We start from the raw sequence: 16,621 nt of genomic DNA on the forward strand, positions 1-16,621 counted from the left end.
AAGTGAGGCTAGAAAGAATTTTTAAAAAGCACTGCAAACCCAGTTCTCACATGTCCCCATATTAAGCCCTAACTTGAGCATCAGAGTAGAATATTTTGGCCTAAATTGCTGAGTTGCCAGGTGCTGGAAGCATTAAAACAGTCTTTCTCTAGTTAGTCAGACGTACATGTGTGGTGTATGTGTGTAACTGTGTAATTGATTATATTATACCTGCATATTAGGGCTTATTGGAAACAGGCTATTAAGAAATAAAGTCAATTAAAAAAAAGGGAAGAAAAAAAAAAGATAAGCCAAGCTTTACTCTTGAAATTTAAAAAATGTTTAAATCACCAGCATCTAGCAAGTATTTTGCACAGGCAGATAATAAAGTGCTGTGAGAGCTACCAGTACACTTCCATTAAGAATTATTGGAATTTGGAATTTCTTATTTAATTATTTTGGCATCTTTGATTAAATTTTGTACGTTCCCATTTTAGCTGCTTATGAACTGTAATATTAACACTTAAGGTGAGAAATCTATGAATATAAAATCATCAGCTAAGTTACAAGACTTAATTAGATAAGATTATTTAAGATAATGATTTCTCATTAGATTGGCTCTGCCCACACTAACTTTCCTGCCGTTTTTCTTCAGTCTGCATGAAGAAATCAGTGATTTTTATGAATACATGTCTCCGAGACCAGAGGAGGAGAAGATGCGGATGGAGGTGGTGAACAGGATCGAGAGTGTGATTAAGGAGCTCTGGCCCAGCGCTGACGTGAGTACCTGTCTGGGTAGCTGGGTGCTTAGGGTAATACCCCTGTCTGCAGGATGGAGATCATGTGTCCACATCCCACTCGCAGCCCTCACATGCAGGTGCATGTGCATCCTTAGGGTTGTGGTCTAATGAAATTTTAAAAGCAAACAATTTTCTTCAGCCTTTAGAATTTTGGGCTTCCTAATTATGTGCATTGAATCACATGACTTACTTAAACTCTTTGCAGTACTGAGTAGCAACTACTAAAGGCAAGGTGTATTTAAGAATCACTCATACAAAGAGAAGAAAGATAGATCAGGCCTCGTTGGAGTAGTCCGTTGTTTGAATGTGATGTATCAGAACCCCGTTACTATTTTGTTCCAGCCTGCTGGTATAAACATGTAATTGTTTATAGCTGAATGAAGATGTCAGGTAGGAATCTCTTATGTCACTGGAAGTTCATTTTCATAGGCTAACGCAGGTGTGTGTTCTGCTCTCCTGAAACTTTCCTTCTCTCTTTCTAACCACTCCTTGTCTCCCAGTACAGCTCTCCCCACCCAGTGAATAAAACCTTTAGCCAAGATTTCCTCTTCTTATTTGTGGTTCTTATTGCAGACGCACACTTTTTAGGGCTCCTTTGAGGGTCTGTTCTCCAACTTTGTGGATTCAAAGAAGTAACTTTTAATTAGAGTCCATTATGCTTTGTTATAGAGCTTTTCTTTAGACTCTGCCTTGGGGTAGTGAAGGCAAAAACAGGGAAGTGTTTTTGGTCCAATTGGCAAAACAAAGAAGCTTCAAATAAGATACTGAAGGTACAGGGAAGAGGGGAGGACACCAGTGTTTTACTGAGCAGCTGTGTGTCCCATTGTTTCTCTTGTGTGATCTAAATCAGCAGCTTTCAACTGGGGACACGTTTGCTCCCCAGGAGGCATTTGGCAATGTCAGAGACACTTTTGATTATCATGCCTGGCGAGGTGCTCCTGGCATATAGTGAGCAGAGGCCAAGGAGCTTGCTGAACGTCATACCGTGTGCAGGACGGCCTCTCATCACAAAGAATGATCTGTCCCAAATGTCAGGAGTGCTGAATTGAGAAACCCTCATCTAAATCAGTCGTCCTACTTCTGAGGTGGGGGATTTTATCTATAATTGTTTTTGCAGATGAGTAACACGAGGCTCTGATCAGGTTCCTGCGTCCACCTCACCTCAGAAGTTGAGCTTTTTCCATCGTTCGTCCTTTATTGTAATTACTCACGTACACACACCTGCCTGAGTCTTCCCACTGTTGTCCGTGGGTTGGAGCAGGATGTGTCCTAGCTTTATGCCCAGCGTGATGTTGTAATGCCAGCTGCCTGGTGTTCTCTGCAGAGATGGCCTACAGGCTGGGACTTGTCCTGCAGCTGAAGTAGTCTGACCCTAATTCAGTAATCTACAAGACTTCCTCTTAGAGAACAAAGATTACGGCTTTGTGATCGTGTCTCTGGATTATATGGGAACATTAGTGACCTGAACTTTACTTTTGAAAGGTTTCTATTTTAGTATACGTGTTTGATATTTGAACCTAATAAGTTTAAACCATATTCCAAATGTCTACTTGTGAGATACAGGATCCCAACTCATGAAAGCGGGGTGTTAGAGGAAAAAAACGCTCTTGTAGTACTAAAATATACCAGTAGAGGGTAGCAAACCCCCACATTTCTCCATAGCTTTGGTGGTTTATCATCTGGTATTTTAATATAACAATTTTTTCTATTTCAGGTCCAGATATTTGGAAGTTTTAAAACTGGCCTGTATTTACCTACTAGGTTAGTACATTTATGAAGCTTTCAGGGGATTGTGCATTTTTCTAGAGTGTATTCATTTTGACTGTTGAATGGGTTAAGAGTAGAAACAAAACAGATTTATGAGAGAAAAATTCACTTACCTATATTTTATTTAAATTACTTTGATGTAGAATATCACTGCAGAGAACTGTTCAATCCCATAACTTAACCCACTAACACAGATGTTAATGTAATATTACGGCAAAACACCTGATTAAGCTGTAGAACTTTGTATACTCTGGAATGCCAGGTCTCTCATTTTTTATTAAAAACTCATGCTGTTAGCTGCTGTTCCAGCCTTCTGGCCCAGAAGTGCAGGTGCAAACTCTTCTTTCAGGAAAGTCTTGATCTTTTCAGGCCCCTTGTTTATTTCAGTCTGACCCGTAGCTGAGCGTGAGGGTGGGGTGTGTGTGTTGGGGGCCCTTTTGGGGAGTGGGAAGGCTTCCTTGAGGGGTGAATACCTGTCTCTAAAAATTGAAATGCTGTGGTCTTTACAAAGCCAAAACATTTCATCCTGTTTTGATTTTGTTTTTATTGTGGGAAGAGCACTCAACGTGAGACTTACCCTCTTAACAAATGTTTAAGTGCACAGTACAGCATGATTAACTGTAGGCATCCATTATGTTTTTCATTTGAGCTTAATTTGATCTACTTTACTCAAACTTAAAATGCGTTCAAGTGGATGGGTCCCAACAATTTCCATTCTTCCCATGGCTGCCCTAGGCCCACAAAAGCCATAAAATATTAAACTTTGAGTTCATTAATATTTTTTCTTACTTAGATTCTGAGCTTCAGCAAAACCCTGAGTCATTCTTTCTAAAAATGTAATTAAATTTTACGAACAAGTAGTGCCTTCACCTATTTCAGATTTGAAAAGGGCACAAAAATAATTACAGTGAAAAGTCTAGATCCCACCTCTGTCCCCAGTTTCTCTCCTTGGAGGAGCCACTGTTACCAGTTAGTTCCTGCTTATTCTTCCAGAAATATTATATGCATATAAAAGGAAATGTATGTTTTCTTCCCTTTTTACACAGATAGTAGCATACTAGATACACTGCCAGCGTCTTGCTTTTTATACTTAATAATCTAAGTCACCGTTAATCTCATTCACTTGCAAGGTCTTAAATTTTTTAGTACCGGAAGAACTTATGCACAGGAAACATTAACTGGTGTTTCTGAGGTTTTACTTCTTTCAGCATCACTCGTGAAATGTCTACGAGAAGGAGGAGGTTGTTAAAATCACCAACCTCCACTTCCCCTCTGAAAAACAGTCCTCACCAACACATTCAGTCTTCCTTGGGCAGGGTGAGAAATAGGTTTTCATGGTACTAACTTGCAGTCTGTAGCCTGAATGTAAGTTCAAGTAAGTACAGTCTATTGCTTCTTTAAACACCTCTTGTGTGTACTCTGTGTTCAGTGACATCGATCTTGTGGTGTTTGGGAAGTGGGAGAATCTGCCCCTCTGGACCCTGGAAGAGGCTCTTCGGAAGCATAAGGTTGCAGATGAGGATTCGGTGAAAGTTCTAGACAAAGCAACTGTAAGTGCTTCAGTGTTTTATCTTAAACTCTCTAATTACTTACGCATGAAACTTGTAAAATTGAAACTTAATTTTGGTGAACACAGTCATATTATGAGTGAATGATTCTTTCCTTTTGTTAATGATCGTAATGTTTGAACACAGAAAGTTTCGTTTGTGAGACAAATTGTTCTGGTTACACATTTCTTTAAAAAATGTTACTTAATTTTATCATACATAATACTCATGATAGAGTTTTTTAATATGTATTATTAAAAAGTTTATAGTTACATAGAAGATATTGCTCTTCTATTCTGTCAGATTTTGTATCCTTGAAAAATTGTATATAATTGAAATTTTGTAAATCAAATCATATTTTAACTAGTAGAATGGGCATTAAAATTTTTTTGTGGAAGCTCATTCTAGAAATAAATAAAAATATTTTAGAAGTTTGGATTTTTTGCATATTAGGTTTTATTAGAGCAAAACAACTTGTGTTTTTTATTAAAAGCTGTTAGTTTGGAAATCCAGTTCTGTACATGGAGTTTGCTGGCCTGAGTCTTCTAATGCATGATGCAAATAGGGCTTTTTTTTTTTATTTATGAATTCCTGATACCGCGTTAAATCATTCTATCATTTTTCATTTTAGAGTAATTCTTATTTTTTAAGTTCTCTTGTTGTTTTCTTGGGCTGTTTGCAAAGCTGACCAATAATGCCAGTGAACTACTGTGTGTGACTAGCAGTTTCTTTATTGGAAACAGCTTGATGCTATGAACTGACATTCATAATTCTTGATCTTCTTGAGTTGGAAACTGTTCCAGAGTAGGTAATGTTGAGAAAGGTTTCTGTTACCTGATTCCAAAATTCTTTTTTTTTTAATTTGTGTAATTATGTAATTTATTGACTCATAGTAATACCCTGAAATTGATATATGATGGTTTATGTCATTTATCTGTTGTTGGCTTCATTATATTTATTGCCACAAGCTGATTCCAAAATTCTTGATCAATAGAAATTACAAAATATATTGTAAGAGGTTAAATGCTAAGTATGTAACGTAAAGTATCTAGAAAGCCAAGTCCACTGTGGTAGGATTCAGAACACTTAGTGTTTTACTGTCCTCATGAGGAAGTCAAGACTGTAAGTCTGGTAACCTTCCATTCTCTGATTTTGTCATTTTAATTTGGTGAAAGTATTTAAATTTTACCTTTCTTCTCTTCCTAGGTACCTATTATTAAATTAACAGATTCATTTACCGAAGTGAAAGTTGATATCAGCTTTAATGTACAGAATGGCGTGAGAGCAGCTGACCTCATCAAAGATTTTACCAAGGTCAGAGAATTTATAGTGTTTATTCAGTGAAAACTATTAGAAATAGAGCTGTGTTTTGAGATTCCGTTGTGGCGGTGGTCTGAGATACTTGGCTAAACTATTTTTGTATTTGCATTACAGACAAGTGCTTCTTTTCAGTGCAGTGGTTTTACTTTCCTTGAATCTGCTTGTAATAATCAGTAATTTATAATGTGACCTCAATAAGAGTTAAGGGTTGAGGAAGCTTTTGAAGAACTTCTCTGCTCTAGGTCCTTCCTCTTAGGGAGACTAGGGCTGAGTCCTGCTGCACAGTTGATTCGTGTCTCCTTTCAGTCTCCAAGAGTGCAGATTAAGCCCCTCTTCAGGGAGCCTGTTCCAGGCTTCACCTGTAAGATAGGCCCTGCAGGTGTCCTTACTTTACCTTGGAGTGGTTTGCATCTGTTTCCACTTGTTCTGTTTTCTCCCAGTATAGGGGAGAATTGGTCAGCATCATCTTCAGAACACTTCGCATGCTTGATGCATCAGCTTTTCTCTCCCTGAACCAAAGCTGTGAACTGCTTTGGTTTATGTGGAACATCTTTTCTCTCCACAATTTTTTCTTTAGCAGCTCTTTAAGTTACCTTCTTCTTTTTATATAAGAAAAAAATTTTAACTGTTTCGTCGTGTGGTAAACATTACATTCTTGTATAAACGTGCACAATACAGAAAAACAGAACAAGAAAAGAAATATTATCCATAATCCCACTCTTTTGGAGGTATTGGGTTTGTGTAAATTTTCTTTTTACCAGAAAAGAAACATTTTTTTAAAAATTGAGAATAGTATGCATGGTAAAAATTTACCAATTTAAAAAGGAAGTGAAAAGCACGTCACCCTTATACCTTATATGCTTAGATCAGCTTTACAGGATTTGCCATCATCAACCTTTTTCTTTGCTTTTTTATCCTCTTCTTGAAATTTTCAGCAAACACAATAGCACACTATATACACATGGTCTATAGTTTTTTTTTTTAACTTAACATTTTGGAAGTTTTTTCGTATTGGCGTAGACAGGTTTCCATCATCTTTTCATTGACTGCACGGTTGACCTTTGTTAGGTTGTGTCAGGCTTTGCGCAGCACTTCCAGGGTCTTTTGCTGTTACAAAAAGTGCTCGATGGGCATCCTTGCATGCCTACATCTTCCTTTACGCTAATGAATTGTTTGTAGGAAGGATCCTAGAAGTGGAATTTCTGGGTCAGAGGATGTAAAGAAACTATTTCTGACTTCAACTGTAATGTTTACAAATGGTTATTTCTCCACATTTTTATTTCTCATACTTGCTTACTTTGACATATTTGCAAAAGTATAAGCTTCTTTATTTCTTGTGGAAGCAGTTTGTTTTCATTGTGTAAGTGTCAAGAAAAGAGTAGAAATCACTAGTAATTCTGCTGCCCCCGGCAGCGGCTGTTAAGACTCCTTTCCAGGTGTTTGTACCTGCTTTGTCTACCTTTGTCCCTGGCCGAGGGCCTGGCTTGTGGAGCGACTTAAGGAGTACGTGTGTGAGTGAAAGATGGACCCATGCTGTCCACATTTGCTAGCGTGGACCTTCTCACCCTTGTTTGTGAAGCACGGAAGGTGGGTCTGTGGGCTCGCCTGCCTGCACGGGAGGCTGCAGACACGAGCGCTCCCGCCCCCGGGCTGTGCAGGGTCATCTGAAGGACCCTGGTCTGCCTGGTGGAGTGCCACCTACAAAACATGATTCTTTAAAATCCCGATTCGGCGCTTGAAGAGTTGAGACATTGTCCTGGACTGTGTGTTTTACCTGTTTACAATTGAATATTACCCGGTGATGGCCGTCAGTGAGCACTGCCAGTGTTTCCTGTCCCGTACTGAGTGCTTGGGGGCTGTTACTTACAACTACATGTTTTAGAGTTTAGATATAAGGAGAAAATCCTGAATTACTTGTAGCTTACTTTTTTATAGCTTGCTTTTAAAAATAGAAAACTAAGTATTTTATGCATCTCCACTGAAGTTTGTAGTGTAAGAACCAGCTTTTTCTTAGAGACCATTGTGCTGTTAATGCTTAGAGCTGTTGCTGATGTAGGATTTCATTGAACATGTGATTTTCTTTTTCAGAAATATCCTGTATTGCCATACTTGGTGTTAGTATTGAAACAGTTCTTATTACAGAGGGACCTTAATGAAGTATTTACAGGTGGAATTGGTTCTTATAGTCTCTTTTTAATGGCAGTCAGTTTCCTTCAGGTAAGTTGTATGATTATACCATGCTTTGCACACTGAATTTTTTTTTTTTAATAAATCAGTCGGGAATCATTTTGGAAAAAATTTAAATCAAGCTCTAAATCAGTGATTCCCTTGCTTGCTTATTACTTTTCCCATTAAACTGGGTACCTTTTTATAATTTAGCAAATAAGTATTTTAAAATCCCTAGGAAAGAATATTTTTGTTTGTTTTTAATCCTGTGTGTTCTACTATTTTTGAGACTTTTCACTACAAATTTTAATTTGCGAAGGTATGGTGTGGTTTCCATCAGCATGATAGTAATATAAATACCAAAAATGAGAATGTCTTGTAAGTAATCTTGTAAGTTTAGCTGGAATTGAGACTTTCTGTCTGAGATAAGTTAGAAGTCTTAATACCATTAACGAGCATAGTTGTGTAGTGTATTGTCGCCAACTGCTGACTCCGCTCGTGAATCAGAAAGACTTCCCTGATGCTGGGCCAAGCCAGCCCTGTCGGCATCCTAGGGAAGCTGTAAAATTCAGCCTTAGAAGTTGTCCCGCGCCAGTGCCACACCCACAGGGCTTTAGTGTTGTCTCTGATGGAAGCGCTGTTCCTATTGCTGTTCGCCTGTGGTGACCTTGATAATGTAGAGAAAGTCCAATGAAACTTTTTTCTTCTCCTTTCAGTTACATCCCAGGGAAGACGCTTGCATCCCCAACACGAACTATGGTGTTCTCTTAATAGAATTTTTTGAATTATATGGACGACACTTCAATTATTTAAAGACCGGCATCCGGATAAAGGATGGTGGTTCCTATGTGGCCAAAGATGAAGTACAGAAAAATATGCTGGATGGCTACAGGCCGTCAATGCTTTATATTGAAGATCCCTTACAACCAGGTATTGAATTTAGGTAAATTTGTGGGCATTCAAAGAAAAGGGCGTTATCAGTCACCATGTTGTACTTTAAATGATGGTGAAAAATGAAAAATTAAGGATTAACTTCTAATTGTAGTCATCCTGTTTTCACTGAAATATTTTATAAGGAAACACATGAACATGCACACACACACACACCATAAAAACATGTCATATACTTCTAGAGAAGCAGGGAGTAGAATCCATTTGACTCTTAAAGGCAAAAGAAAATAGGTACCAGCTGTTTGGGTGAGTTTGTGCACATTCAATTTGGTGGCCATTTTCTTCTTTCTTGAGTCCTCACTGGTCCTGATTCTAACCAGTGGTCAGCCAGGGTTTCAAGTGAGGATTCTGCAGCCCATAGAGGCAGTGAGTGCACTGATACATCTCAGAATTCACGAGAGAAAGAGACAGCTGATGTTCCTTTGGGGCCGCTTCTTTCCTCTTTAATTTTGCATAGTGTTCTTGTACTTTTTCCAGCTTTATGTCGGCTTGAAAGTGAGCAGAAAATGAATTCCTTTCGTGTTTACATGAAGCTGTTTGCTTGCTCGTGTCTTAGTTTTTCTAGCCAATATTTTTTTTCCTGATATAATTGTAAAATATTTATATTCTCTGTTATCAGACTTCAGTGAAAATGCTTGAGTCATTTGCTTTAATGTTTTGACTTTAAATATGAATAAGGAAAGGGAGTTAAGAGAGAGAGTGGCTGTTCAGGAGCCCTTTGCTGGCTTAATGAGCCATCTTATAAGCATTAACAGTCCTGTGTGTTTATTCATTGAGGAAATGTTCATTGGGTGCCTCCTCTATGTAAAGGACACACAGATTTTTCAGTGAGATGGTCCTTGCTTCCTCAGAGCTTATAATTTAAGTGTAGAAGATATTTATATAGCTAACAAACAAAAAATAGATGTTTCTAATTTAGCTTGGTTTCACTCTTAGGAGAGAACAGGCAGTTCTTTTATTTGCATGACTGTGTATGAGACAGTCCCTTTTGGGCCAGAATACACTTAGGCAGTTTGTCTGCTGTAATAACATACTTATGTGTGATACCCACGTTCAGAGCCCGGGGAGCCGCAGGGCCTACCGACAGCTCAGGTTCTGAGTGCAGCTCTAGCAGGCTGGCGATCGCTCTTGCTCTCCCAGGAGAGGGTCCGTGAACGTTTAGTTCATGTTAAGTAACGGTGAATTTTACTATCTTATGTATACATTTCTTTTAAAGGTAATGATGTTGGAAGGAGTTCATATGGGGCCATGCAAGTGAAACAGGCCTTTGATTATGCCTACGTTGTTTTGAGTCATGCTGTATCGCCAATAGCAAAGTACTATCCCAACAATGAGACGGAGAGGTAAAAATTTAACTAAAATCAGCTCATTGGGTCAAAATTGGTTACGGCTTCTTATCTTCAAATTAATGTGCCTCCCCTCTTTTTTTTAAACACATGCAGCATATTAGGTAGAATAATTAGAGTAACGGACGAAGTTGCCACGTATAGAGATTGGATATCAAAGCAGTGGGGCTTGCAGAATAGGCCTGAGCCTTCGTGCAATGGTAAGAGTTTTTCATTGATCGATTGACTGAGTATTAGAGGCTTTTCTGTGTTGTGTGTGCTTAACGGGAAGAAACGTTTTCCAATCTTTTGCCACTCTTTCAGGAAATGGTGTTACCTTGATAGTAGATTCTCAGCAGTTAGATAAATGTAATAATAATCTATCTGAAGAAAATGAAGCCCTTGGAAAATGTAGAAGTAAAGCTTCGGAGTCTCTTAGTAAACACTCTTCAAACTCTTCATCAGGTCCAGTGTCTTCCTCTTCTGCCACGCAGTCCAGCTCTAGTGATGTCGTAAGTATGATGACGTGGCTTTCTAAACCTAGACCCTTAGGGCGTCTGTTGTTGGGGGTAATTGTCTAGAGAGCTAGAGCTAACTTGTTTTCTTACTTGTTCCTGGGAAATTTTAGTAATTTTAATGACTGTACTTTTTGTCAACATTGTATTCAAAACTTGAAGCATACAGCAAAAGTAAAAGAATTTTAGTGACCATTCACATACACCACCGCTAGACTCCACCATTACCATTTTACTTGCTTAGCACACAGCTGGCCACCCATGCATCCGTTCTTCTTATTCTTTGGTACATTTCAAAGTATTGCAGACATCAGCACACTTCCTGCAAAGCACTGTAGTGTGCTCATCATTAACCAGAGTTCAGTATTTGTCCAGCGTTCTTCTTTTGCTATAAAATTGACATATAAGGAAATCTTGATTGTACGTTTACCAGATTTTAACAAATGCATACACATGTGTGACCCCAGATCCTAACAAGACATAGAATGTTACTGTCACCCCAGAGAGCTTCCTCGTGATGTTTTCTAGTCAATCCCCAATCTTACCCTCAGAGGTAACCACTATTGTGATTTTCTAATACAATAGATTAGTTTTATCTGTTCCAGAACTTCATTTAAGTGAGATATGCACTCTTTTGTTCAGCATTTTAAAATGTACAGCTCAAGTGTTTTTAGTATATTCACAATATTATACAACCATGTGGTCACCACCGTCTAATTCCAGGAGATTTCCATCACTCCACAAGGAAATCTATTAGCAGTCCCCAACCATTCTTCCCTTCCCCCATGCCCTGGCCATGCCAAACCTACTGTCTGTCTTATCCTGGTTAAATTTTTAGCTTCAGTTATACCTTGTAGGTACTTATCCTCATCAGGGTTAATTCTGAGCTAATTTAAAATCGACGTCTAAAATGGACTTACCTGTTATTTGAATTTTGATTTTATTGAGTGTCTGACATAAAATAATCTCAACATGGAGGAGACATAATTTTATGTTGTTGATGACGACCATTTATCATAATGGAGTCATAAATCCTCATGTGCAGAATCTACCTGCGTACCATTTTGGTTCAGAGAGCGGACCTATGGGGGACAGAATGCTGGGCTGGATGTCACAGACACAGTGGGGCGGAAGCAGAGACGGCCTTGAAGGGGAGCATTAGGGACTAAGAGTGTGCCTCTGAGATGCTGGGTGGAGTGTGAGGGCAAAGGATACACCTGAGGAAAGAGCAGCAGTCAAGGCCCAAGCAGCCCAGAAGCAGGTGGGGCTCAGCCCAGTGTCTCTGGGGAGGGAAGTCCCTGTCCACACGGTGTGTGGTTGGGGGGAGTGCTGATTTGCTATTGCAGACTCTCAGAGATTGAGCCTCTTAAACTGATTGTATTATATTTGATTGAAGACATTGAATCAGGGCCTGGGGCCTATGCCCTCACTCTTTACCATGCTTTTTCCATTATACCATGGTTCATTTTCTGTAATTAAAAATGCAGATAAACTTGGACCTCCATGAGCTCCTTCAAGGCCGATTAACAAGGTCAGGCGTGGGCAATGGATTTAACAATGAACAGAAACCCTCTGATAAAATAAGCTACTTTAAATGTTTGGAGGAAGACTTAAGCAGTTAATTTTATAAATTCCGGGGTGTGTTCCCTTTAACTCCCAAATGTTTAAACTTAGTCCAGAGAGTGCTTAGCTGAAGTCCTTTTCCTTTCTTAGTGTTGAATATCTAAATTATCACTGCGTCACGTTGTAACTCATGTGACTTGTGTTAGGATTCCGATGCGACACCCTGCAAAACCCCGAAACAGCTGCTCTGCCGTCCGTCCACTGGGAATCGAGTAGGGTCGCAAGATGTGTCCCTGGAGTCCTCTCAGGCAGTCGGGAAAGTGCAGAGCACCCAGACCACTAACACATCCAGCAGCACCAACAAATCCCAGGTGTGTGGAATTTGTGCTTTTCATTGTTAGTATTCAATGTAGACGGTTTAGAGTGTTGTTCGTACATACACATACAAACGTACATGTACCTGCATGTTATGGGTTTGAAGAAAGGTCTAGGTTAAAGAAGAAGATGTAGTTTGTTCTAAGAGGTTCCAATGCATGACAGTGTTTCTCGTAATAGGATGTCCTGAGGACCTTTGTGAGACACTATTGTAACATAAACTTTTGTGGGAATCTGGTGACTTGGTCCTTACAAGATGTCCCAGCCAACCCACCTTATTACAATTTCAGCATGAAAAAAATTGCTTCAAGTTATAAAAAAGTTCAGTTGTACTTGAAGTAAACTCACATAAAGCTTTTGCATGACCTCCTCATAGTGTTGTGTACATATTCTTTTTTATATTTTAATATTAAATACCTAGTTGCCTGTGTTGAAAATGGTCAGACAGCACTCAGCCATGTCAGCTGATTAGCTTTAGCTTTGACTTAAAAAGACCGCAGAGATACTCTCCTGTAAGTTTTTCACTTGCCTAAAATTGTGTTAATCATGAGTAATGAATCAAAATGACGGGAAGAAGCCATTTCACACGGGGCTCCAATGTGAGGCCCCCACACCTTCTCCCAGGACCTCGGGGACCCCGGGGAAGGCCCCTTGGCGGTAGGGATGACTGTTAGGCCTGACTCGACTCACAGAATCCACTCTGTATAGCCTTAGTCATGAGCACCGCACACTGACTCACTGAGAAATGGCAACCAGAATGACAGGTGCGAGCAGGAAAGGCCACCCAGCCGTGATGACCCCTGACCTGGCAGCACACCTGCCTGTCTCAGAGCTTCTTCCAGTCACGCCATTTATCAGGCGGTGTATCATCTGATAGGTTCCTTAAGAAAAGTGTCACATTTTATATTCTCTGTTAAGAAGGCAAGGCTTCTTAATGGAAGAAGTGGTCTGCGTTTTTCAGTATTTCCATGAAATAAATAGTGTAAGCATTTTAGAGGGTTAACCCCTGTAGCATCGTTCTCTGCCTGCTAGGTAAGTCAGCATTTTCCTAGTTATGAGAGCCCCCCGAGTCAGGTCTTAGCGAGTGCTCTGTTGACTCCGCGATACTGATGTCTTTTTGACCGCTTTCCTTCTCTGCAGCATGGATCAGCAAGGCTGTTTCGGTCTTCCAGCAAAGGCTTCCAAGGTACAACCCAAACAAGCCATGGTTCCTTGATGACAAACAAACAACATCAAGGCAAATCCAATAATCAGTATTACCATGGCAAAAAGAGGAAACACAAGAGGGACGCCCCCCTCTCAGACCTTTGTAGATAGTCGGCGTTGTACGATGGACTGTCTTCTGTGTGCAATGATCTCATGCTCAGGACAGTTGGATAGGGACTCCTGGGAGACATTCGGGAGCCTTACACTGTTCAGACGTTGATTTAGCAACTGCGTTTTTTCCCAGCTCGCCACGGAATGGATCATGAAGACTGACAACTACAAAAACAAAAAGCAAGCAAAAAAGGGGAAAAAAAAAGAGGCTGCTCATTTGATAAGTCATATGCTACAACAGGGTCATTTTAAGATTTAAAGCTTGAATGTAAAATAAATCTATTTCTCATTGGCTTTATGCAGAGTTTAGGGAGTAGTATTCAGTGTGGATAGGGTGATAGAAACAGAAAACAATTTCAGAGGACGGGGTGGGGAAGGAAAACACAGGTGTCTTATAGGAAGTCCAGATTCCAAAGGGGAAAGTGATCTGTGCATGTTTTTTTTTTAATATTTTTGCATATATTTACCATTTTATTGTGTGTATATATAGATGACCATATAGGAAATTGATATTTGTAATAGTGGATTTGTTAATACTTTTTACATAACATTACTGTTTAAATTGTAAACAGATTTTTCTCAGGATTAGTTTGAAAAATAATCTGAATTGTCATCTTAACATCCATCTATAGGGAAGTGATTAGTTCTATTACTCAGTTTGTTTCCTCAGCATTGAAATGACTTAATAGAACCCTTGTGACCTGCTGCAAAAAAAAATTTTCCTCTCTAAAGAAAAGGTTATGGTGGCAAATGACGTTTATTTTATTTTGTAAAAAAAAAAAATGTACTATGTACTTTTGTGTAAACACTGAAAAATCTCTAGTCATCTCTAAGAATTAACTTGCGACTGTTTTCTATAGTGCTGTCGTCTTGGGCAATGGGCAATTACATGACTTTGTGTTTGTTTCCTTTGCAGTCTTTTTTTTTTTTTTCTTTTTTTTTTCCTTCCTAATAGGGGAAAAAAAGGCCACCCGCGTCTGGTCCCATTCCTGTTGCAGTAAAACCTCGAGTTCCACAGACTTTGCATGCTGGCTCCTCTAACCCTGTGTGCTGCGTGTGCTTGTTTTTCTCATCTCTTACTCTTTTTTAAATTCATGCTTACCTACTGTGGGACAGAATAACTGTAAACAGCTTTAATTAAATCATACTTATAAAAAAACTATTTTCTTATACTCCACTTTATGCTTTTGGTATTGTTGATCTTTAAAAATTAAATGGTCTTTGATAATGGATCTATTTTGTATTGCCTTATTAAGACCAAATACTTCTTGTCATCCCATTCTTTATCCTCTCCTTTCATGGAATTGTTATCTTTAATTAAAACTTTTTTAAACATTGGCTTGTTTCAATCAACTGTAAATTTTGGTTGTGGTCAGCTTTGAGTGCAAATGAGATGTATTCTGTTATTCATCATCACATGTTGAGTTTGAAACTCAGTTGGGAATATTTAATATAATGTAAGAGGCATTTCTGAAAAATGCTTTCTTTCAAGGTGAACGCTCTTATGTTTAGCATCAGTGTGTGTGGCTCTGTTAATTACAGCCATTTCTGAGATGAGATTCTTTTTTATATATATACATATGAAGTACTATTGGCTTTTAGGAATTTCTTTTATATACATTTATGAAATACTGAAGACCAGTCAGACCACTAATGGACACTTAGTGCAAGTTTTTTAAAGAAAATAATGCTAAAGTAAGACCAAAACTGGTGTCATCACTAAAATTAACAGTTTTCAATCTGTTCGTATTTTAATTCACAACGGAAAAATGTGTTCCAAAACTGGAAATTCATAATACTTGTGTAAACCGTGGAAGATTTTAAATGTGATGTTATTTTGATGATGTTTTAAATTTTAGAAGTCACATTTTATTCTGATCAGAATTTTTATCAAGATGTTGAGCTTTTGTTTTTTGAAACTAGTTTGTCATAACATGTTGTGCGTAATCACCGTATTTATTTTCTAGGACTATTGTGGAATGTGTAGACTTATGTTTACTGCTAAGGGAACAATTATTTATAAAGTAATATTAAATCCAGTATTAGCTGCCTATTTCAGACACTTAATACCTACAGAGATCCATGTTACATTTACCACACTGAAGTTTTGGTTTTTTTTTAAAGAATCACCCTCATTGTTGAAAGTAAATGTGCCCTTAGGGTACAGATATTAGTGTTCCAATAAGCATGTGATTATATTAAGGTGGTGGTAGCGGGAAGATAATCTTGATTCCATTGGGAATCTTAGGTATTCGTAAATTTATTGGGAAAATAGTTTTTCCTGTATTTTGACGTTTCTTTTTGGTAAACAGTATCTTTCTAAAAGAAAAAGCATGAAGGAGAAATTGAGGTGTGTACATTTCCTCAAATGACCAGCATTGTATTCGTGAATACTGTGTATCTTGCAATGAACAGTGTGAAAGCTGTTCATTTTTCAATCTGAAGTAAAATACTTTCAAGAACTTTTAGTTTGCCTGCTCATTTGTTTTGTACATTTCATCTCTGTATTTGACTCCTGTCTTTTTTCTTTTTTGAGTTTTAATACTTTATAAAGATTTTGTGACTATGTCAGAAACGTGTCATTTAAATATTGTAGTCCATCCATATCCATGAATCATAACCTTCCTTTGCTAGTACTTGTAGAGTGGGATTTTACAAATTCTGCCTGACTGTGATGGCGTTTCTCTGGCGGTCATGTATGTGTACCTGGTTGGTGTGGAAACTCCTTAAAAAAGTGATAATAAACTTTCTTAGAGGTGCTGATGGGTTGAAGAGGTATCAGCACAGAACCTGTGTGGTTATGCTTTGATGATAAAGGTAAATGCATTTTTTCCTCCAAGTTTTAAGGTGTCTGTGAAGGTGCACGGTTTTTAGTGTCTTTGATTTGTTTGGAGATGTTGTGTTATGGTTTTCAAATCTAGCTTTGATCTGTGAGAGCTACTGGTTTTACATGTAGTTGCCCTCTGGTCTTCAACAGTTGATCATATTATATTTTT

At 38.5% G+C, this 16,621-nt stretch overlaps 1 protein-coding gene across 7 annotated transcripts in view; it reads left to right on the top strand.

The window, feature by feature from the left end:
* Positions 1–16,621, top strand: part of TENT4B (terminal nucleotidyltransferase 4B) — a 61,373-nt gene that overhangs the window by 41,917 nt on the left and 2,835 nt on the right. For 3 of the 7 annotated variants that reach the window (XM_072967335.1, XM_072967336.1, XM_006207858.4), the window contains 11 exons: positions 635–758; positions 2,494–2,540; positions 3,976–4,096; positions 5,300–5,407; positions 7,502–7,630; positions 8,296–8,509; positions 9,747–9,873; positions 9,973–10,076; positions 10,180–10,367; positions 12,140–12,304; positions 13,449–16,093. In XM_072967335.1, the coding sequence (XP_072823436.1) occupies positions 635–758; positions 2,494–2,540; positions 3,976–4,096; positions 5,300–5,407; positions 7,502–7,630; positions 8,296–8,509; positions 9,747–9,873; positions 9,973–10,076; positions 10,180–10,367; positions 12,140–12,304; positions 13,449–13,625 (1,504 nt within the window). In that variant the 3' untranslated portion in view covers positions 13,626–16,093. Of the gene's footprint in view, positions 1–634; positions 759–2,493; positions 2,541–3,975; positions 4,097–5,299; positions 5,408–7,501; positions 7,631–8,295; positions 8,510–9,746; positions 9,874–9,972; positions 10,077–10,179; positions 10,368–12,139; positions 12,305–13,448; positions 16,094–16,621 lie in introns of those variants that run through there. The other 4 variants (XM_072967333.1, XM_006207859.4, XM_072967332.1 and 1 more) reach the window with 4 other exon arrangements.

Source organism: Vicugna pacos, chromosome 9 (assembly GCF_048564905.1).
Source record: "Vicugna pacos chromosome 9, VicPac4, whole genome shotgun sequence".
Lineage (NCBI taxonomy): Eukaryota > Metazoa > Chordata > Mammalia > Artiodactyla > Camelidae > Vicugna > Vicugna pacos.